Below are 24,827 nucleotides of genomic sequence, written 5' to 3'. Positions count from 1 at the left end.
TATGTTGCAAATAAATATATAAAATGTACATCTAATTTTTACCTGTATAGATCAAAGTGTGATTTCTTCCACAAGCAGCAAGTTTTACTTTTTCAGATTTCAAGGCTATAAAAAATAAAAAATACACAAAACAAATGTTATTTAAAAAAGCAATCCAACATTTCACTTGGTGAATTCAAAACTGCTAATTTGCTGAACTCTTCACTCATGCCAGAGCGATAGGGGTTAACAAGGCAGTGTGTCACTACCCTCTGGTAAAGAACCACGATGGGGTACAGAGAAAGAGCTTAGACATCACATTGCCAAATAGTCTTCCTAAAAAATGATTTTTAAGGATTTTTTTTAATTAACCAAAAAGAAAAATTCCTCATTTGTAGCCCTGAGCTGTGATTTTAAAGAGGAACTCAAGTGAAAATAATGTAATAAAAAAGTGCTTCATCTTTACAATAATTATGTATAAATGATTTAGGCCTGTTTCCACTAGTGACGCATGCGTCTGCGAGACGCGAGGCATCACTTCCTGGTGTGCAGATACTGAGACGAATCAGCCGTGCCATGCCGCCACGCAGCCTCCCGCACCATTTCGGATAAAAATGCCGGCCGAATCACTAGTGCAAGCGAATCGGCCATTGGTGCCCTTGTTCCCTATGGCAGAGTTTCCCTGCCCGATTTGCCTGCGGGGAAACTCTGCAAACTCGGCGAAACCGCGCCAGTGGAAACGGGCCCTCAGTCAGTTCTTTTTATAGTAAAATCTTTCCGCTCCCTGATTTACATCCTGACATTAACCACATGGTGACATTTTTACTGCTGGCTGGCAGGTTATGTCAGAGGAAGAAGATGATGCTTGCTTTTTTGGTAGTTGGACCCAGCTGTTAACAGCTGTTAATTCCCACAATGCAATGAAGTTCACAGACAGGAAACTGTCAGGACCATGGTCCTGACCTCACACTGTGGGAGGAGTTTCACCACAATATCAGCCACACAGAGCCCCCTGATGATGCGTTTGAGTAAAGGAAAAGATTTCCCGTGGGAAAGGGGGTATCAACTATTGATTGGGATGAAGTTTAATTCTACGTCACGGTTTCTCTTTAAATCTAACTAAAGAAGAAAGCTATGTACCACCACTACTTTCCAACTAAGATGGCATAATGGCATATTGATCATGCTTTTTTCAATGTACTAATTACTAAACACCAAATTAAAGGGAATCTGAAGTGAGAGGGATATGGAGGCTACCATATTTACATATTTATTTCCTTTTAAACAATACCAGTTGCCTGGCATTCTGCTGATCTTACTGGTTGCAGCAGTATCTGAATCACACACCTGAAACAAGCATACAGCTAATCTTGTCAGTTTTAAAGGCAGGGGATCTGCAGGAGAGCCAGGTAATGTGTATTGTTTAAAATTAAATAAATATCTCAGCCTCCGTATCCCTCTCACTTCAGGTTCCCTTTAAAGAGAGCCTGAGGTAGGCTCAAAAAGATAATAAAATAAAAAAAAGTAGTTTACCTGATCCGCAGGGCTGAGCGGATCAGGTAGCCGCAAAAACCACTGCTCCCCGACGCTCCTGTGGGCCGCGATGGCCCACTTTCACTTGCATGACCCCTGGGTCACATAGCTGCACTGAGAGAATGTGTGGTCTCTCATAGCGTGCAGGGAGGTGGGGGAGCGGCAGGAGGCGTGGCCAGGGGAGAGAGCTTCCCAATGGCAGCTCAGGAAACCTTGTAGGAACGCCCTTGGTGGACGTTTTAAGCAGGGAATTCCTCTCCCCTCTGTTTACCTCCGAGTTAGCAACAAATCTTGTTGCTTAACTCGGGGGGCTATAGAGCGGCGGTGGGGGGCGGAGAGCGGCGTTTGGGGGACACAGAGCCATGTTATTAGGCAGAGAACTTGGCTCTGTGTCCCATCTGCCCCCCATATCCTCACCTTGGGTTCTCTTTAAAGGATTGACAAATGAAAATCAGTTCAGCCATTATAGAAGCACACTTTTTTCAGTCATGGGGGTCATTCTAGCATTGGACATTTCAGCTTCAGCTGAAGCAGTCCGCACACTTTTCAATTTGGGGGCATTAATTTTGGCAAAAGGCATTTAGCTATCACACAGCCAAAATTCCCAACTCTGTAGATGATGTCTGTTGATGATTATTAGAATGTGGTAGAGGGAGATTAGGTTTAGCTGCCAGGGTACACAGATTAGATCAATGCATCAGATAAATATTATTATATTAGAGAGGAGATTAGAGTTAGTAGTCGGGAAGGATTTAACATTAAGGGGATGCTAGGCAAAGGTAAAGTTTTGCTTTCCCAAGATAGATACAGCCTAACTGCGCATGTGCAAGCCTGGACTAACGCATACGCAATACGGATCTGCTTGTCTGTTTTCAATGAAAAATTATCTCCTGGGAGAAAACTCAAGAGAAAAGTTAACTGGATAAGTGGATATGTGTGGGACTGACAAAGTAAGGTATTGGAGTCCTGTGCTGCAAATGACTGGCTTTTCAGTTATTCAGAATCAGAATCGTTTATTTCGCCAAGCATGACTGGGTCATGCCCGGAATTGGTTTTAGCATCACAGGGCAGTTCGCAATGATAAGTTACAGTAGAGACATAACGTGAGAACAGTGTACAGTAGAAACATAACGTGAGAACAGTGTACAGTAGAGACATAATGTGAGAACAGTGCACAACATGAAGTTACAGCAGAAATATACAATGCAAGGAAAACCGAGGCAGTTACAGCAGAAATATACAATGCAAGAAAAACCGAGGCAATTACAGCAGAAATATACAATGCAAGGAAAACCGAGGCAGTTACAGCAGAAATATACAATGCAAGAAAAACCGAGGCAGTTACAGCAGAAATATACAATGCAAGGAAAACCGAGGCAGTTACAGCAGAAATATACAATGCAAGAAAAACCGAGGCAGTATCACAGCAAGAAGCAGCACAACGTTCTCAGAAGAATCCCAGTACTGTACACACTCTTGGGCCATGGGTGGTGACGGCAAGTACAAGTGTGAGGGGGGCGCCATGGGATTTATAGGGAGTTTAATAGCCTCACCGCCGCGGGGAAGAAAGTGTCTCTGTGCCTAGATGTCTTGGTGGGGATGGCCCGGAACCTCCGACCCGATGGGAGCCGTCGGAAGAAGCGATGACCTGGGTGTGATGGGTCATTGGCAATCTTTGCCGCTCTAGAGCACAACCTAGAGTTGTGGATGAGCTCCAGAGGGGGGAGGGGTTTCCCAATTATTTTCTCTGCTGATCTGATGACCCTCTGAATTTTGTACCTGTCGCTGGCGGTGGCACCAGCGTACCATACAAGTATCGAGGTGCAAAGGACAGACTCTATGGTGGCGGAGTAGAAGGATTTGAGGAGTTCTTGGGCCATACCGAACTTCTTTAGTTGGCGCAGGAAGAAAAGTCTCTGCTGGGCCTTCTTTTGGGTTGTGATGGTGTTGTTCTTCCAGCTCAGGTCATCAGATATGGTTGTGTCCAGGAGTCGAACGCTGGAAACGATTTCGACTTCAGCCCCGTAAATGAGAATTGGGCGGGGGGTCGTCCTCCGCCTTCTGAAGTCAATGACCATCTCCACAGTTTTGGTGGTATTGAGCACCAGCTTGTTTGCTCCACACCAGTGGCAGATTCTATCCACCTCATCTCGGTAGGCCTGTTCATTTCCCTTGCTTAAGAGGCCAACAATGGTGGTACCGTCGGCAAATTTGATGACCTTAACAGAGTTGTCCTTAGACGTACAGTTGTTGGTATAGAGTGAGAACAGGAAGGGTGACAAAACACATCCCTGCGGGGCTCCAGTGTTGGTAGTCCTTGGCCTGGACGAGATTCGGATTTGGGAATAAAAAAAAATAGGTTTGCTCCTTTTATGGAGGTTTCTCATCTAGTGGCCTGTTTTCTGTACATAGTGTAAATATTCTTTAAGGCAGATATAAATATGGGTGTTCATGAATCTTAAGGACTATCTCCACATTTGCTTTGCACTGTGCCTGTCCCTGGAGGCAAAAAGCACCTGCTGCCTATCACCTTGTGTTACACCGGTTTGTAAATATTTGCAGAGCAGTCATGTGACACTTCCAAATTATTTTTGCCTACCAACTGGCAGGTCCCTTGGATGTTCTCCCAAAGCATGTCAACTGGAACTACACCCCCAGTGCAATTAGAAGCACCCCTCTTTTGACTCCAGCACAAGGGCAGACAAATAGCAGCTTGGCCAAGCCTTCATCATCCTCTTGAAGCAGTAGTAAGCTTCTGCTTGACCATGCCTACCTTCCCAGAAGGCATTGCTTCCCAAGGAGAAGAAAACCATGCTGCAGATTATTAAATGAACAGGGGCGTAGCAATAGGGGGCGCAGAGGTAGCGACCGCATCGGGGCCCTTGGGCCAGAGGGGCCCCGAAGGGTCCACCCTCTATCACAGTATTAGCTCTCTATTGGTCCTGTGCTGATAATAATCACTTCTATAGATGCTTTGAATAGTAGTAATCCTTAACACACTGTTCCCCAACCCCTTCTTGCACCTCTGACACTGGGGTTGTCCTTGGCAGGTTTTGGTGCGCCGTATCAATTGTTATGTATAGAGTGCTTGGGGGGGCCCCATGTAAAACTTGCACCGGGGCCCACAGCTCTTTAGCTACACCACTGTAAATGAAGGTATCTGGAGAGAGTTTTAAACGTTTATTCTAATGTTAAATTACTTCTGGGGGACGATGGAGGGACATCATTAACAAGAGAATAGGCAGGAAATGGGCTTTAAAGATGATATTTCTGTTCGCAATACAGCAGCCAAGGAGTTCCCCCATCTCTTTATGATTGCAGGCTACACTTGCATTATTAATCAAGGGCCAATTTGAAGGTTTGATAGCATATTTATAAAAAATTAACAAAGGGAACAATGGCAAGTTCAAAGTACAACTGTCTGTGTTCCAAGAACTGAATCAGAAAACCAAAGCTAAGGAACAGCAGGATTTTTCCTTTACGTTTGTGCTCAGAATGGCAATAAGATACTGTACTGCCTTCTGTCAGACCTGGAAAACTATAAGAGCAATCCTACAATATGTATCAGAGATTATTATTAGGAAAGATAACAAGCAGTAATGTAACTATTGAGGTTTGTCTTTCACCATGTCTTCTACAAAAATTTGATGACAGGCATAAATGACATTATAGCAAATAGGTCATTTGTCATTGAAAGTTGCTCTGACACAGTGACAGCGTCAGATGACTGCAAAAACACCAGGCACAGGTCAGCCTCTGTGACCTCTGCAGTGTCTCTTGAAAATAACTATATCAGTGTTATCAAATAAATGTCTGTCCTTTAAACTATTCAGTAAGCCGTACAATAGACAGTAATCAAGGTAATCGGAGTCAGAGCCAGTGCACACCAAAAAACGCTAGCGTATCCGCAAATGCTAGCGTTTCTAGAAGCGTTTTTTCAGAGCGGTTCTAGGCATGTTCAGAGCGATTTTCTACCCATGCCTAGCGTTTTTTTGAGCGTTTTTTGGATGGTGTAGCACATTTTATATTTTGTTAATGTAGAGCTGTAACTGAACAGCTTGTGTAACGAAAACGCTTGGAAAATCCCTCTGATCTAGCGTTTTCAGAGCAATTTTCCACTTTCCTATACTTAACATTGAGGCAGAATAGCTTCAGAAATCCGCAAAAATGCTGCAGGACCCGAGTTTGCGTTTGGGGGGAAAACGAACCGCTCTGGTGTGCACCATCCCATTGAAATACTGTACACTAGCCAAGCTGCTTTCAAAACGCAAGTGTTTTTAAAAACGCTCAGAACCGCTCTTGGAGTGCACCAGCCCATACATTCATTCTTCGATCTGATAGCTGATTTTATGTACTGTATTTATTTTTTTCATGCCTTGGTTTGCTTTTTTCAGTATGTATTGGGTATTTTTATTATCTTTGTAGGGATACATACATATATGCACATAATGTTTTCCAATTCCAAAGTACAGACATATTCCACGTTACAAATGAGTAAAACTATGCCTTTTCTGCCTCAATCAATATTTGAATTGCTTAGAAATTGCAATTGCTTAGAAACGACATTACACATTGTACTCATTGAAAGACTAAAAAAAAAAAAAAACCAGAAACATATACTCACCTAAAGGATTATTAGGAACACCTGCTCAATTTCTCATTAATGCAGTTATCTAATCAACCAATCACATGGCAGCTGCTTCAATGCATTTAGGGGTGTGGTCCTGGTCAAGACAATCTCCTGAACTCCAAACTGAATGTCAGAATGGCAAAGAAAGGTGATTTAAGCAATTTTGAGCATGGCATGGTTGTTGGTGCCAGATGGGTATTTCACAATCTGCTCAGGTACTGGGATTTTCACGCACAACCATTTCTAGGGTTTACAAAGAATGGTGTGAAAAGGGAAAAACATCTAGTATGCAGCAGTCCTGTGGGCGAAAATGCCTTGTTGATGCTAGAGATCAGAGGAGAATGGGCCGACTGATTCAAGCTGATAGAAGAGCAACGTTGACTGAAATAACCACTCGTTACAACCGAGGTATGCAGAAAAGCATTTGTGAAGCCACAACATGCACAACCTTGAGGCGGATGGGCTACAACAGCAGAAGACCCCACCGGGTACCACTCATCTCCACTACAAATAGAAAAAAAGAGGCTACAATTTGCACGAGCTCACCCAAATTGGACAGTTGAAGGCTGGAAAAAATTTTCCTGGTCTGATGAGTCTCGAAGAGTCAGAATTTGGCGTAGACAGCATGAGAACATGGATCCATCATGCCTTGTTACCACTGTGCAGGCTGCTGGTGGTGGTGTAATGGCGTGGGGGATGTTTTCTTGGCACACTTTAGGCCCCTTAGTGCCAACTGGGCATTGTTTAAATGCTACGGGCTACCAGAGCATTGTTTCAGACCATGTCCATCCCTTCATGACCACCATGTACCCATCCTCTGATGGCTACTTCTAGCAGGATAATGCACCATGTCACAAAGCTTGAATCATTTCAAACTGGTTTCTTGAACATGATAATGAGTTCACTGTAGTGTGGCCCCCACAGTCACCAGATCTCAACCCAATAGAGCATCTTTGGGATGTGATGAAACAGGAGCTTCGTGCCGTGCCTCACAAATCTCCATCAACTGCAAGATGCTATCCTATCAATATGGGCCAACATTTATAAAGAATACTTTCAGCACCTTGTTAAATTGATGTCATGTGGAATTAAGGCAGTTCTGAAGATGAAAGGGGGTCAAACACCATATTAGTATGGTGTTCCTAATAATCCTTTAGGTGAGTGTATGTTCAGCAATATGCATGTCTCACTAGCCTGCAGGCTAGTGACACATCTGTACAGCAATGTTAGAATTTTACCCTTCCTGAAGATTTCAGATAAAACTTGTTCCGCCTTGTTGCTTTATACACGGTTTTAAATGGACAACTGATCTTGTGGTTGTGGCTATTACTACTAGAATACATTAGAAGTCATAGAAGAAGAAAAAAAAACTTCATTAGCTAGAAGTTTCATATCCTTTTTTTAAAAAATATATACATTCTTGGGTGTTCCTTCACTCACTCCATACGGATTTATAAAGCCACTTGGTTAGCAGTGGAATGTTTTCAAAGATACATTAAAATCAAAACTGCTGTTTTTGTTTGTCTGCCCTTCTTATCATCTCTTTGCAGCTTTTATCAGCTCTTCAGCGTACAGGGAGTACAGGAACAGAGATGAGTCACATCTTAATATGAACAGTGTGAATTTCATGCTAAGATTTTAACCACTTGAGGACCGTGGGCTTTACCCCCCTTAAAGTGAACCTAAAGCTGGTAAAAAAAAATGAGATTAACTCACCTGGGGCCTCCCTCAGCCCCCTGCAGCCGATCGGTGCCCTCGCAGCTCCGCTCCGATGTCCCAGGACCCGCTGGCGAGCACTTCCGGTTTCGCCGTCACCGGCCGACAGGCATGGGAACGCGAGTGATTGTTCGCGTTCCCAGCCTGTATATCGCCCCCTATGCTGCTATTGCCGCAATAGCAGCATAGGGGGCGATATACAGGCTGGGAACGCGAACAATCACTCGCGTTCCCATGCCTATCGGCTGGTGACGGCGAAACCGGAAGTGCTCGCCGGCGGCTCCTGGGACATCGGAGTGGAGCTGCGAGGGCACCGATCGGCTGCAGGGGGCTGAGGGAGGCCCCAGGTGAGTTAATCTCATTTTTTTTTACCGGCTTTAGGTTCACTTTAAGGAGCAGGCACTTTTTTCCATTCAGACCACTGCAGCTTTCACGGTTTATTGCTCGCTCATACAACCTACCACCTAAATGAATTTTGGCTCCTTTTCTTGTCACTAATAAAGCTTTCTTTTGGTGCTATTTGATTGCTGCTGCGATTTTTACTTTTTATTATATTCATCAAAAAAGACATGAATTTTGTCAAAAAAATGATTTTTTTAACTTTCTGTGCTGACATTTTTCAAATAAAGTAAAATTTCTGTATACATGCAGCACGAAAAATGTGGACAAACATGTTTTTGATAAAAAAAAAAAAAAACTCATTCAGCCTATATGTATTGGTTTGGGTAAAAGTTATAGTGTTTACAAACTATGGTGCAAAAAGTGAATTTTCCCATTTTCCAGCATCTCTGACTTTTCTGAGCACCTGACATGTTTCATGAGGGGCTAGAATTCCAGGATAGTATAAATACCCCCCAAATGACCCCATTTTGGAAAGAAGACATCCCAAAGTATTCACTGAGAGGCATAGTGAGTTCATAGAAGATATTATTTTTTGTCACAAGTAAGCGGAAAATGACACTTTGTGACAAAAAAAAAAAAAGTTTCCATTTCTTCTAACTTGCGACAAAAAAAAAAATGAAATCTGCCACGGACTCACCATGCCCCTCTCTGAATACTTTGAAGTGTTTACTTTCCAAAATGGGGTCATTTGTGGGGTGTGTTTACTGTCCTGACATTTTGGGGGGTGCTAAATTGTAAGCACCGCTGTAAAGCCTAAAGGTGCTCATTGGACTTTGGGCCCCTTAGCGCAGTTAGGCTGCAAAAAAGTGCCACACATGTGGTATTGCCGTACTCAGGAGAAGTAGTATAATGTGTTTTGGGGTGTATTTTTACACATACCCATGCTGGGTGGGAGAAATATCTCTGTAAATGACAATTGTTTGATTTTTTTTTACACACAATTGTCCATTTACAGAGATATTTCTCCCACTCAGCATGGGTATGTGTAAAAATACACCCCAAAACACATTATACTACTTCTCCTGAGTACGGCGATACCACATGTGCGGCACTTTTTTGCACCCTAACTGCGCTAAGGGGCCCAAAGTCCAATGAGTACCTTTAGGATTTCACAGGTCATTTTTGTTTCAAAACTACTCCTCACGGTTTAGGGCCCCTAAAATGCCAGGGCAGTATAGGAACCCCACTAATGACCCCATTTTAGAAAGAAGACACCCCAAGGTATTCCGTTAGGAGTATGGTGAGTTCATAGAAGATTTTATTTTTTTGTCACAAGTTAGTGGACATTGACTTTAATTGTTTTTTTTTCACAAAGTGTAATTTTCCGCTAACTTGTGACAAAAAATAAAATCTTCTATGAACTCACCATACTCCTAACGGAATACCTTTGGGTGTCTTCTTTCTAGAATGGGGTCATTTGTGGGGTTCCTATACTGCCCTGGCATTTTAGGGGCCCTAAACCGTGAGGAGTAGTCTTAAAACCAAATGTCGCAAAATGACCTGTGAAATCCTAAAGGTACTCATTGGACTTTGGGCCCCTTAGCGTACTTAGGGTGTAAAAAAGTGCCACACATGTGGTACCGCCGTACTCAGGAGAAGTAGTATAATGTGTTTTGGGGTGTATTTTTACACATACCCATGCTGGGTGGGAGAAATATCTCTGTAAATGACAATTGTTTGATTTTTTTTACACACAGTTGTCCATTTACAGAGAGATTTCTCCCACCCAGCATGGGTATGTGTAAAAATACACCCCAAAACACATTATACTACTTTTCCTGAGTACGGCGGTACCACATGTGACACTTTTTTGCAGCCTAGGTGCGCTAAGGGGCCCAACGTCCTATTCACAGGTCATTTTAATGCATTTGTTTTCTAGACTACTCCTCACGGTTTAGGGCCCCTAAAATGCCAGGGCAGTATAGGAACCCCACAAGTGACCCCATTTTAGAAAGAAGACACCCCAAGGTATTCCGTTAGGTGTATGGCGAGTTCATAGAAGATTTTATTTTTTGTCAAAAGTTAGTGAAAAATGACACTTTGTGAAAAAAAAACAATAAAAATCAATTTCCGCTAACTTTTGACAAAAAATAAAATCTTCTATGAACTCGTCATACACCTAACAGAATACATTGGGGTGTCTTTTTTCTAAAATGGGGTCACTTTGTGGGGTTCCTATACCGCCCTGGCATTTTACAGGCTCAAAACCGTGAGTAGTCTGGAAACCAAATGTCTCAAAATGACTGTTCGGGGGTATAAGCATCTGCAAATTTTGATGACAGGTGGTCTATGAGGGGGCGAATTTTGTGGAACCGGTCATAAGCAGGGTGGCCTTTTAGATGACAGGTTGTATTGGGCCTGATCTGATGGATAGGAGTGCTAGGGGGGGTGACAGGAGGTGATTGATGGGTGTCTCAGGGGGTGGTTAGAGGAGAAAATAGATGCAATCAATGCACTGGGGAGGTGATCGGAAGGGGGTCTGAGGGGGATCTGAGGGTATGGTCGAGTGATCAGGAGCCCACACGGGGCAAATTAGGGCCTGATCTGATGGGTAGGTGTGCTAGGGGGTGACAGGAGGTGATTGATGGGTGTCTCAAGGTGTGATTAGAGGGGGGAATAGATGCAAGCAATGCACTGGCGAGGTGATCAGGGCTGGGGTCTGAGGGCGTTCTGAGGGTGTGGGCGGGTGATTGAGTGCCCTAGGGGCAGATAGGGGTCTAATCTGATAGGTAGCAGTGACAGGGGGTGATTGATGGGTAATTAGTGGGTGTTTAGGGTAGAGAACAGATGTAAACACTGCACTTGGGAGGTGATCTGACGTCGGATCTGCGGGCGATCTATTGATGTGGGTGGGTGATCAGATTGCCCGCAAGGGGCAGGTTAGGGGCTGATTGATGGGTGGCAGTGACAGGGGGTGATTGATGCGTGGCAGTGACAGGGTGTGATTGATGGGTGATTGACAGGTGAATGACAGGTGATCAGTGGGTTATTACAGGGAAGAACAGATGTAAATATTGCACTGGCAAATTGATAAGGGGGGGGGGGGTCTGAGGACAATCTGAGCGTGTAGGCGGGTGATTGGGTGCCCGCAAGGGGCAGATTAGGGTCTGATCTGATGGGAAACAGTGACAAGTGGTGATAGGGGGTGATTGATGGCTGATTGATGGGTGATTGATGGGTAATTAGTGGGTGTTTAGGGTAGAGAACAGATGTAAACACTGCACTTGGGAGGTGATCTGACGTCGGATCTGCGGGCGATCTATTGGTGTGGGTGGGTGATCAGATTGCCCACAAGGGGCAGGTTAGGGGCTGATTGATGGGTGGCAGTGACAGGGGGTGATTGACAGGTGATAAACAGGTGATCAGGGGGATAGATGCATACAGTACACAGGGGGCGGGAGTCTGGTGAGAATCTGAGGGGTGGGGGGTGATCAGGAGGGGGCGGGGGGGGGGGGGTTAAAAAAAATAGCGTTGACAGATAGTGACAGGGGGTGATTGATGGGTGATTAGGGGGGTGATTGGGTGCAAACAGGGGTCTGGGGGGTGGGCAGGGGGGGGTCTGAGGGGTGCTGTGGGCAATCTGGGGCAGGGGGGGGGGGAAATCAGTGTGCTTGGGTGCGACATAGGGTGGCTGCAGCCTGCCCTGGTGGTCCCTCGGACATTGGGACCACCAGGGCAGGAGGCAGCCTGTATAATACACTTTGTAAACATTACAAAGTGTATTATACACTTTGTATGCGGCGATCCGGGTGCTAGTAAGCGCGAGGTGGGCGGAGCCAGTCCCTGGCGGCCGATCACGTCATGAATGACGCAATCGCGCCGCCCATGCCCGTAAAAGGACCGCCGCCATTTGTCAATACGGCAGTCCTTGCAGGGTCCCCTTCCCGGCCACCAATTGTCTATACGGCGGTCGGGAAGTGGTTAAACCAGGACTAAGTTGAAAATGGTTTGATCTAGAATATATTTTTCCCTGCTTTGAGCAAATGATCACCATCTTATACCTAGAAACCTTTTAACCACACGTATATCTATAGCACAGTAACACTTTAAGCTATACAATCATAGCTGCCATGGCATGATATTCTTTCTGGTCGCATCAAGAAACAGTGTCAGAGTTTGCTGTAAATTGTGAGACATGGATGGAGAACATTTTTGACATTTTAGTATAAGTAAAACAAAAAAACAAACCCTTCCACTGCTTCATCATGTGGAATATGACTATTAAACGGGTAATGCTGGTTATCTCTTGCACATTATCTAGTGTAAAACATTCAAACAAACCTTTGACACATGTTGGTATGCTGATGACATTTCCAGACCCGATACCAAGCTGTCCGCAGATGTTGCTGCCAAATACATACAGCTTGCCATTTCCTGAGGGAAAATAAGGACAGAATGTAACATCAATAACTTACTGTTCCTGGTGTATGTTAAACCCAAACAACCATCGTATACAATACAAATATCACATTTGTGACAAAACTGAATGCATCTCGCTAATATTATAAATGCGAAAGTTTGGAAGTTTGGATGTTTGTTACTCAATCGTGCAACAATGGCTGAATGAATTTGAATGAAATTTGGCACACACATAGTACATTACCTGGAATAACATATAGGATACTTTTAATCCCCATAACCAAAGAGTGGGCGGAGACAAATACAAATTTCACTGGGAAAATGTAAACTGCAGCAATTCTTACACTGTTAATGGTAGGGCTCTCAAACTTTGCACAGTTGTTCACTTGGTGACTGGGATTAATATTCAGAAAAGTGAGTGGAGCCTGCAAAAGCCAATCAAAATTCACCTATTGATTTTTTTTTTTTTTTTGTTAAAACTTTTTATTGAAAGGATTTTCAAACAGATAACATACAAAATACAGACAAACGATCTGGAGGACATTACAAGCAAATATGTTTCCAGGGTGTACCTGGCTAGTACACTTTATGATTATAAACTTTGTGATATAGACCCATGGATAGCTATGAATGAATATATATGTTATAACCATTTCTCATAACTCAAGACCAGCAGTTCTTCAGATTAGGGACGAGAGACAAGAAAGAAAGAAGAAGAAAAAAAAAAAAAAAAAAAGGGAGATAGAAAAAAGAGAAGGGTCCCCACAGAAGGACCCAAAGAGACAAAAGGAAGACAGACAAGGTGGTCCATGTTCTTCTAACATTCAACTGATATGATTGCCCATAACGTATTGTTATGGTGTGGAATACTTTTCAAGGCCGTCATTTACAGACACAAATATCTGGGGATATGCCATTGAAGTGCTATAATCTGAGATTGGAAACACCATCATATGTTATTAAATTCAATCAAATTTAAGATGGAATCAGTAGTCAAGGACTGGGTCCTGAGGGGGAATTGCCACGTAAGAGGGATTTGGCTTCCTCCGATTCTCTGTATTCGTACCAGACTGCCCATTTCCTGGTGAAGGCCTCATTGCGGTCATGCGCGCTATGGAACAGCTCATCTAGTCTACATATCGTATTCAGTTCAGAGAAGATCTGACTTGTGCTTGGGATATTGGAGCTTCTCCAGTTCCTTGCAATTAATAATTTGGCTACAATCATTAAAGTACCAGTTAAGTTTTTTTTAGCTTGGGAAATTTTACCCGGGAGCATATTTAGTAGAGCTATAGCTGGTTGAAATGGTAAGCTTTCCAAATACAGAAAATTATTGATGTTAAAAATTAATTCCCAAAATGGTCGTATTAAGATGCAGTCCCACCAAACATGAATATATGAACCCACATGATTCTGACAACGCCAGCATAAATCACTTTCACCCTCTCTAAACTTGGCAATGAGAGAAGGGCATCTGTACCATCTAGTTAGAATCTTATAGTTCCTTTCCTGGAAAGATGAAGAAATAGACGATTTGTGTGTCAGAAGGAATATCTTCTCCCATTGTTCAGCTTTAAGAGTTACTCCTAAATCTAAGTCCCACTTGTCGGTTATACGTAGTAGATGACCAGTGCTGGATGAGCATATTATCTCTGAGTATAGGAGTGAGATCTTATGTTCGGTATCAGCTGAGGAGGAACATAGCAATTCGAATAAGGTAAGGCTTCTATGAATATTCGTTTTAGGGGATATGGAACCATAGAATTCCCTTATCTGTCTCCAAGTGAACCAATTAATATTGGGTTTATTGTCAGGATTACCCAGGTCTTTCCAATCTAAGATTGTGTTGTTTCCTAGGATGTGACGGATCTGAGGCCAGTATTCCCTTTTCCAACCCAGGATAGAACTAGAGTGGAGACCCATGGCTAGATAGGGGTTGTCAAGTAATGACGTAAGTGGGCTCGATATTGTAGATAGATTATATTTCCCCCTGATCAGATCCCAGCCTCTAAGAATAGTCTGAGGAGCGAAAGCCATCAGATTTCTTTTGGGCCTAGACGTTGGTTTAACCCAAAGTAAGGCCCTTGGATCACAAACCGAGAAAGCTACATCCAGCATGACCCATTGTTTAGATCGTCTACTCTGAAACCAGTCTAATATTTGGGTTAGTAAAGTCGCATGATAATAGGCTCGAATATCTGGTAATCCTATTCCCCCTCCTTCCTCGGGCCGGCTAAGTAGTTTTGCATTTATACGGTGGGGTTTTTTATCCCACACAAAATTTAAGAATTTACTCTGGAGCTTTTTAAGAAAGGGGCCCGGTAACCATATTGGAAGAGCTTGCATTACATAGAGGAGTTTGGGAAGAACATCCATTTTGAGCACACAGATCCTACTTGACCATGACAGGTTCAACGTTCTCCATCTTTCCAGGTCACTATATATTTTCGAGGTCAGGGGAGGAAAATTAAGTTGGAATAGGTCGTTAAGATTTTTAGAGATATAGACTCCCAGGTATTTAATCTTGTCATTTTGCCATTTAAATGGGAAGGAGGCAGATAGGTTTTGTACTATTTTCCCAGGTAGAGTAATGTTCAAAACCTCCGTTTTAGAAATATTGATTTTAAAATTACTTAATGAACCATATTCTGACATTTCTTGTAATATGTGCGGAAAGGCTATGTTAGGATTCGAAACATAGAGCAGTAAATCGTCAGCAAATAATGCTAGTTTGACTTGAGCATTTCCACTAGAGATACCTTGAATGGATGAGTTTCGACGAAGCGCCACAGCCAAGTGCTCCATGCAGATTACATACAAGAGTGGGGACAGGGGGCAGCATTGTCTAGTCCCATTCCGCACCTGGAAGGCATCCAACAGGGTCCCATTAATCTTAACCCTTGCAGAGGGGTAGCCGTATAGTGCCATCACTCTGTCGATGAATTTTGGTCCCAGGCCCAGCTTGGATAACGCCCCCTCTAAAAATCGCCAATGAACCCTGTCGAATGCCTTCTCCGCGTTGACCGAAACAATGCATAGTGGCAATCTAGAGTGTTGTGCTCTATGGATTATGGATATTGTTTTGAGAGTATTATCTCTAGCCTCTCTTTTAATAACAAATCCTGTCTGGTCATTATGAATGATGTCAGGGAGTAAGAGCTTTAGCCTTTCAGCTAACATTTTGGAATAAAACTTTAGATCTAAATTAATCAAGGAGATAGGGCGAAAGTTAGAACATAAAGATATATCTTTGTCTGGTTTAGGGATTACCGTGATGTGTGTAGTAAGGGCCTGGGGAGGGAAGGCCTTCTCCTTAGAAATGTAGTTAAATGCTGACAACATCAAAGGAGAGAGCAGAGTGCAAAATTTTTTGTAGAAGGAGCCTGTGTAGCCATCTGGGCCCGGACTCTTGCCCGATTTAGTGGCCCTGATACACTCCAAAAGCTCCTGCTCAGAGAAGTCCGCATCTAGCTCTTCTTGAAGTTCTATGGGAATAGAGGGCAGTTTAGTTTTCTCTAGGTAGGAGTCTAGACGTGACGTAAAGTCTTGTGGACTCGTCGCCTCAACTTCATTTCGCAGATTATATAATGATTCATAGTATTGTTTAAATGTGTCAGCAATTTCGGATGTTTTGTAAACCTTTCTGCTGTTTGCTTTGTTTATAGAGAATATAGTAGAGGAGTTATTCCTTGGATGCAGATACCGGGCTAAAAGGCGACCACATTTACCCCCATGCTCATAAAACATACCCCTGAATCTCATTCTGTCAGATAATGATTTCTCATCTAGCCTAGAAAGGAGGTTATGTCTGGTGTTAGATAGCTCCAGTTCGGTCAGTGGGGATGGGTTAATCTTGAGATCTTCTTCTAGTTTAGCAATTTTAAGGAACAACTCTTTAATCTGGATGCCTCTTTCTTTCTTAACCCTGACTCCATGAGAGATTAAAACTCCTCGTAGAGTGCACTTGAGAGCCTCCCATTTAATGCTTGGGGCAGAGTCATCCCCTTTGTGATCTTGTATAAATAGCTCAATAGTTCGCTTGATGTCTGCTAGGCATATGGGATCTTTAAGTAGATTGTCATTAAGTCTCCACGTATAATGGGAAATACCCACCCCACCTGTGGAGAAAGAGCAGTATACAGGAGCATGGTCTGACCATATTCTGTTTCCGATCGAAGTATAGGATATCCTGTCCAGCAGAAAATGGGGGACCAAAATATAATCTATGCGGCTATGGGACCTGTGAACCTGGGAGTAAAAGGTGTAGTTACGTTCATTAGGGTGGAGTGTTCTCCATGCATCCACTAAGGTATGTGAGGTAAGTTTGTGGCGTATCTGCGACAGGGCTTTATGTGGAATAGAGGATTTCCTGGAGGAGGAGTCCCATTGAGGGTTCATACAAAAATTGAAGTCTCCGCATAAGATTATATGGCCTTTTGCGAAGGGAAGTAGTTTATTAATATATAACGATAGCTTCTGTGTTTGGTTTTGGTTGGGAAGATATATATTAGCTATTGTATATTTAACCTCAGCGATTTGAATGTTTATGAATATATATCTGCCCTGGGGGTCTGATAGAGCGCCAATTAGAGAAGCTTTAAGGGATTTATGCAAACCCAATGAGACCCCTTTAGATTTACCGTCCGGATTGGAGCTATGGTACCATCTGTCGTACCACCTTGATTTAATGTTAGGTATGGCATCAGTTTTAAAGTGGGTTTCCTGAAGTGCAATAATTGAGGTTTTCTGCTTATGAAAATGATACAGAACCTGGGACCTTTTTTGGGGGACATTAAAGCCCTTGACATTGAAAGTGGCAACTATACAATTCTCCATCTTTTACTGCGTAAGTTTATGGTGGACCTTGTTAGCTTATAGATCATGCACATTCTATCATGGACATTCCCCAAAACACGAGTATAATCCCCACCAAATCCAGAAGAAATATACTTCAAGCCTGTGAAATAAGAGAACATGGACGAATAGACAGACATACAAAGAACATAAACATAAAGGCTCGGTATTTACATACCGAAACTCCTTATTCTCCTCCAGTGATCAGAAACAAACCGTGAATCCTCCGGAGTGCTAGGCTCTGCACTCCCGGATGGATCTCTGATCCGGGGAACAAGGGAACACATAGCAGGTGTGCTCCGCTACCTCATAAGGAATGTAAAAATAGTACCGTAGCTCTCAGTTAAAAGTTTAAAGCATACAATCAAATTAGCCTATGTGATAAAACTCCCTTAGACAACATTTATATAGCATTAACTATGAAATTCAACAGGATATAACGGGCCTTAGACCCTTATTGGAAAGAACAGGGAAGAGACACCGGAAATCAGCTGTAGGACTAATGATCAGACAGACATAAAAGATAAATGTGCTTATACTTTGGTAGTAATTGAGGGCATTTACAGCGTTAAGTGTTAATATGGATATAGAGATTTTAACCGCTAGAGCAAGGCTCTAGTCTAACCATTATCCTGAGATTTTTTAAGTTAGAGTTTAAGGACACTAACTATTAGCTCCATCCCTTATGACCGCAAAGGAGCCCTGAATGGTCCTAGTCAAAGGAGGAATTACTTTCTTGTGGTGATGTGCAATCTTGCGTTAGGTAATTCCGTGTTATATATCAGAGTTTTGAAAATTTCAGGAGGTCTGCCCGAGAGAAAGAGTCTCACAGATGAGAGGAAACCTCCTCTCCTAACCATAAACAAGATTCCGGGTGTCCCTCGATTCATCTTCTGCGAGGATTTCCTCGTCTGTTTACAGTGTCCCATCTTTCTCTTTGCGGGCGAGCTGTAGGGGCCTGAGATCTGGAGAGCGGCCAATCATTGATAGTAATTAAGGGAAGGTCAAAGGTCGATCTGATTTTGGGTAGGTCATCCGGTGTTTTGAAGGTCTCGGATTTGCCTTCATGTGATATGTATAGGGCGAAAGGATAACCCCAGTGGTAGCTTATATCTTTATCCCGCAAGGCCTCGAGGAGAGGGCGAATTGCTCGTCTGAGCTGCAGTGTTAGAGTAGATAGATCTGCCATGAGCTGAACTTTGACTCCATCAAAGTCAATTTCCCTCTGGGATCTAGCTGCCATCATAATGGCTTCCTTCTCTTTGTAAAAATGGACCCTGCAGATGATGTCTCGTGGTCTAGGTGGATTCGTTAGGAGAGGGCCCAAGGCTCTATGAGCCCTATCGATCTCTATTTTGCGGTCTGCAGGGGCGCCCAAAATCTGCTTAAAAAGACCTTCTATTGTCGGCATAATCTCAGGGGGTTTTGTGGATTCAGGTATTCCCCTTATTCTGATATTGTTGCGTCTATGCCTGTTCTCTATGTCATCCATTTTTAAATAGATGTTATCAATTTGTTGAGCGTTATCGGCTGTAGCTTTCTCCTGCTTCTCCATTCTGACTTCCAGGGAGTCCTGTCTTTTCTCCACCTCCTCCACCCGATGTACCATTTGACCCGCTTCATGCCGGAATTCTGACATCTCCCTCTTATAAACCTCTTCCATACGTACAATAAACTTTTCAAAGTCCAGTTTAGTCGGGAGAGATTTAACATAGTCTTGTAACTCTACTTCTATATATGAATCGGAACTTACTGAGATAGACAGTGATGGAGGGTGTGGGCTAAGATGGCGCCCGTTGCTTACCGCCTGCTGCCTCTGATGATCTATTTCCATCTCTGTCTCCGCGTCTGCCGCTTGGCGCTGAACGGCCTGTGTGCTGTGGGCGGCGGAGATCTGCTGCCGTGAGGGAGGCGAAGTATGGCCTGCAGGTATGGAAGCATGGTGCGGGGCCTGCGATTTACCGCCATAGTGCGGCGGAGACCCAGGAGACGAGCGCAGCTCTAATGTGCGGTCAGCCTCTGATTGTGATGGAGACGTGGGTGAAACTGACCTGTCCTGTGGTCCGCCTTTATCGGCGGGGTCTCTCCGTAACTTTGTCTGGGGTGGGGAGGTCTGCTGTTGGCCTTGTGGGGACGCCATCTTGCCTCCTTCTGACTCTGCCAGTCTCCGTTCCAGCGGCCTCAGGAACTTCAAGATGTGCGCAGAGCTGCGGTGTTTCGGCGACTTCTTCTTCCCCTTTTGCTTAGGGGGGCCCATGGGAGGTTTGGCGGATCTTAGTGAGAGCTTTTGAGGGTAATGTTCGGTGAGGTAGCGGGAGCTCTAGAACAACACGTCCTCACTCTGCCATGCGTAGGCCACGCCCCTCACCTATTGATTTTTAAGGGGAATATTTAATTGCTGCTATTCTTGCACGGTTAATGGCACAAGCCTCAAATCTGGTACAGTTGGTCATTGGGTGACTGGGGTTCAAATTCAGAAAAGGAGGTGAAGCCACAGTCAATCAGATTTGTTTCATTTCAATGCAAATTATCTATGCCAAAGACCACAAAGCTCCCAAACTAGGTCATTGAGTAATTGTGTGATAGGGTTAGAAAAAGTGGCGTAGCCAACACCAGCCTAATACATACCCGAGCAATGTCAGGTCATCAGCTAGTACATAATAAAGCTCAAAAGTAGAGTAAAAAAGACTGTCATTTTTGGGTCTGCATATTATTATATGCTACTACCTAAATAGTTATAGTTGTGATTAGATTGTTTATGTCAGCTGTGGAGGTTTGACTGATGTGTCAATAAATGCAAAAATAAACTTAACACAATACGTAACAGAACATTTAGAAATGAACTGATACTTCAAAGTACAGTTAGAAAAGTACATAAAGTTACAGTCCAACCGAGACACAGACCTAAAAACACAATCTAATAGCTTAGAAATCTCTGTATTCAAATATTAACTTTTTGTGTGAATGGCCAACGCTGTTATGATAGGTCAGATTTCAGACTCTATGGTTATAGCTGCGGCAATTGTCTTGACTGCCTCACGTCCACTGTTCCAAATGCCAGAGTGCTGGCACAGTCTGAATCAATCTGAAATACATTGAAGCTTATAGTACAGTATAGGACAGTCAGTGATACAAGAAGTAGTCATCGTCTACTGTAGGTGCTTTAGTGGGTATTTTATAAGCCTGGCGCCAGCTTGTGGAGAAGCAATGTGTAAGAGCAGGATGCCTCATGCTTGTGCAGTAGCCCAGAGCTGCTCTTGCTCCTTGCACCTGCACAGTGTGGTCGCACTTGTTCACAGACAGGAGAGCAGATGCAAATTTCCTGGGTGTCCTGGGGCCCTGCATTAGTCTGGAGGAGGATGTACGAAGCTTCAGGAGGATCCAGAGGCTTGCCTCTACTGAGGTAAGTATTGAACATCAACAAAAGTTGCCCAGATGTGGATTAAGAGTATCAAATAATGTTCATGTAATCACTTTAGGGTCAATATATAATACACTTTATTAGGACATCACCAAAATCAATAAAACAATTTCAAACAGATAAAGAGACAGAGACGCACTCAGGGGAACAGTATAGTACTACATCTGGTGAATTCAGAATAATCTCACCTCTAGAAGTTGCCGGTGAACCTGTAGATGCTACTGTTTTAAAGGCTAAGCATGAGTTTGAGTAGCCAGCATGTAGGCTTTTATCCCCCTAGCCAGGGATCAGGCACAAAGGCAGCTGGATTCCTCCATCACTCAGTGGATGGCAGTTGGCAGGCAGCAAGCGGCTCTGAGGTTATACATCCTGTCTATGTGCAAGTACTGCTTTATGTGGCCGCACAAGCAGACTGTGGTGGATTTCAAAGTGTTGGCTACAGGTTCACCAGTAACTTCTGAGAAGTGAGATTATTCTGAAGTCACCCGATCTACTGCTATACTGTTCCCCGAGTTCGCTGTGTCTCTTCTTGTTTCAAGCACAGATACTTTTGCCACTAAGGTGGATACCAAGAGCAGCAACTTTATCCTCCCCCCTTCCACGTTGATTGCTCCTTCGGTTTGCTAGAAGTAGACCTCCTGCTTCTTTTCCAAATATCTGATTATAATCAGTAATGCTGCTGACAACCAGGGTTGCAATGGTATGAAATTCCATGGTATCATAACCATTAACAAAAATAACACGGTATGACGGTATTATGGTATACAGTATTATACAATTATTTGGACCCGCCCTCACTTACATTAATGTGCTCCCCCAACCCAAGTAGTAGGTGGCCACAGCATAGGTAGCCAGGGATAGGTGTAGCCAGTATTAGGTGGCTGCAGCATAGGTAGCCAGGGATAGGTGTAGCCAGTATTAGGTGGGTGCAGCATAGGTAGCCAGGGATAGGTGTAGCCAGTAGGAGGTGGCCGCAGCATAGGTAGCCAGGGATAGGTGTAGCCAGTAGTAGGTGGCCGCAGCATAGTTAGCCAGGGATAGGTGTAGCCAGAATTAGGCGGCCACACAATAGGTAGCCAGGGATAGGTGTAGCCAGGATATTTGCCTGCAGCATAGGTAGCCAGGGATAGGTGTAGCCAGAATCTGGTGGCCGCAGCCTAGGCAGCCAGGGATAGGTGTAGCCAGGATTGGTGCCTGCAGTATAGAGTCCCGAGGGGGGAAATTGAGGAAGGAAACAGCGGCATCGATAAGTAAATACTCACGTTCCGGGACCTTCACGCTGTACTGGATTCATTCTACTTACTGTTCTTGCATCATCTCCTTGTTATAGCGCCCAAGGGGCACTGTTTTAGGGAAATGTGACCAGAAGAAGAATGAAGCACAGCGTGAAGGTCCCAGCAAGTGAGTATTTACTTATCGCCGCCGCTGTTCATGCGCTCGGCGCTGCCTTGCATCCCCGCTGCTATGTCGCCTCGCCCCCGGTAGTCTCGCCCCCGAAAACCGATAAAACGAGATTGTGCATGGTATGATTACCATGCACAATCAAACCGCGGTAGAGAGTCGTACCGGTATACCGTGGCAACCCTACTGACATCCATGAAATAATGAGTAATATCTGATAAATATATGCCCTTCAAACAGTAGCATCTGCAAGTGAAAAACAATACAAAGTAGTGAAATGACTGATCAGTGAGAAATGTAACCAAAGGACAATATCAACGAACAAAATGACATACTTCGTACAGATCAGCTGTCACAAGAAAGTGCAAACACAGATATTCAAGTAAGCAAGAAAAGAAATAAGTGCAGTAGTGCATGGGGCCCTTACAGAAGGGGAGATGGTCACCAGAATGTCAGGGAAACCAGCCTTAAAGGACAACCGAGGTAACATGATGAGACAGACATGTGTATGTACAGTGCCAAGTACACAAATAACTAGGCTGTGGTCCTTATTTTTCTTTCTCTGCCTGAAAGAGTTAACCATCAGGTATCCTAGTGACAGTTTCTATCTGGGTTGGGACCGGATTGGACTGGGTCAGACTATAGCATAACCCTCACTGATAAGTAATTAGAGCCATAAAATACTTTCCTTTCAGTAAATGGCTTCCTGGAAAAGGAAAGAGATAAAAAGGGTCAATAGTTCATAGATTTGACCTCTAGCATACTTCAATGAAGGTGTCATTGAGCAGAGACAATGAAACAGTAAAAACTTAAACACTAGATTTAGATATAAAAAAAAATCGTGGGATAATTAAAAGTCATTTTTTTAGGAGGAGGAGGATAGATACAATTGTTTTTTTCATCAGTTTTTTTTCACCTCGGATGTCCTTCAAGCACTCGCAGCAAACTGCTGCTTTAATGGAGCCTTGGTGTGAAATAGAGGGGCATTAGGCCATGCTCAGTGTGAAATAGAGGGGCATTAGGCCACGGTGGCCAAAACGTTGAATCTGGACACCCAATGCCAAAGAACTTATTTAGTTTTATCACATACTTTGAGGTCGAAGAAAGGGGGTTGGATTAGGAACACAGAAACTATGTTTACATGTATACATGCAGTTATTTACTGCTTATGTACTGTACTGGGCTCACAAGCTCACTAAAGCCTTGTACACACTCTAGATGATGCTCAGCTGAGCCAAAAATCTAGAGTGTATACAGCAACCCCCAGTCCACACAATGTGTCAGCGAGTGAACAGCCTGGTGGATCATCGGCCAAGTGTAGGCTGACGCTATTGTTCTGATGCTCACCTCATCTGCACCACATCATCGACCCCCCTCCCCCCCATAGAAACTTAATGCATTGCTAGCCTATGGGCTAGAGACATGTCTGTACAGATAATGATTGAGTCCTTATCCCTGCAGGCAACTGTTCTCATATATTATGAGAACATTATTCTGTAGAAGAGATTGCAGTCAGCTTTCTCTACTCAGCTACTGAACAGAGAGAACATATCAAACTAGGGAACTCATCCTTTCATACTTTAGAGTGCAAATTGCTATTAGAATATCTTATGAATAAGGTCACAATACTCTTGCTTGGACTTGGACAAGGGATCTTAGCAAAGACCGTAGGGGGTACAGTGCATTAATTTACAAACAGCTCCTCACAGTGGGATTAAAAATGCAACAAGAATTAATAAAACATACAGCCTTGTGGTCTACAATGTAAAATAAAAAAAAGATGAAACAAAAAAAAACAAAAAAAATAAACTCACCTGTAATCAAAACAGAGTGTGACCTGGTGAACTGTGGTGGATATTTGGGCAGAGCTCACGATTAATTCCTGGCACTGGGTGTGAGGGATGTGGCACTATTGCAATACAGTATTATGCTATGGTTTTTATTTCCTTTTCGTTTGAGTGACACAACTTTACGAAGATTTCAAGTACATGTGAGCGCAGCATCTCAAAAGGAATACTGTCATACACATCTGATGCTTGATGATTGGTGCAGCGATCCATGGACACGTAAATTAGCCTTTGGACTTTAAGAGGGACATTGTTTTATTTGTACTATTTTCATTATATTTTTTTGTTTGTTTATTGAATATTTTGTATGTATGTAAGTTATTACAAGCAGTGAGCGCACGAGACATAGATCAAATTATACGTTTAAGTAAGCATAATTGTTAGTGCAGCACACTGGGTATTTGGTGATTGGGATAATATGGAGTTATTGAATGTTTTCAACAGGGGGCAGGTTGACATTGACACGATATTCACCAAAGAGGCTAATCCTCAGAATGGAAATGTGGATAACTGCTTTAGAAATATGCACTCCCTGATGCAGAAAGAGATAAACACATGGTGGGATGCTGCCAGCCTGAGGAAGTCAATCAAAGAGGGAATTATTCCCAAACGGTTTAGATGGGATCTTGTGGTGTATGATGGAGAGGAGGGAGATGAGAATGACAAAGAATTAGGAGTTTTTTTA

The 24,827-nt window shown here is 43.5% G+C and overlaps 1 protein-coding gene across 3 annotated transcripts in view; it reads right to left on the bottom strand.

Moving 5' to 3' along the window:
- RPGR (retinitis pigmentosa GTPase regulator) overlaps window positions 1-24,827 on the bottom strand; it is a 102,449-nt gene that overhangs the window by 62,907 nt on the left and 14,715 nt on the right. For all 3 annotated transcript variants that reach the window (XM_068269880.1, XM_068269879.1, XM_068269878.1), the window contains exons 3-4: window positions 12,542-12,634; window positions 43-105 (exon numbers count right to left, since the gene is read on the bottom strand). In XM_068269880.1, coding sequence (XP_068125981.1) covers window positions 43-105; window positions 12,542-12,634 — 156 coding nt within the window. The remainder of the gene's footprint in view (window positions 1-42; window positions 106-12,541; window positions 12,635-24,827) is intronic.

The sequence above is a fragment of the Hyperolius riggenbachi genome, chromosome 2 (assembly GCF_040937935.1).
Source record: "Hyperolius riggenbachi isolate aHypRig1 chromosome 2, aHypRig1.pri, whole genome shotgun sequence".
NCBI lineage: Eukaryota > Metazoa > Chordata > Amphibia > Anura > Hyperoliidae > Hyperolius > Hyperolius riggenbachi.
This window is presented reverse-complemented; position numbering and strand designations above follow the sequence as displayed.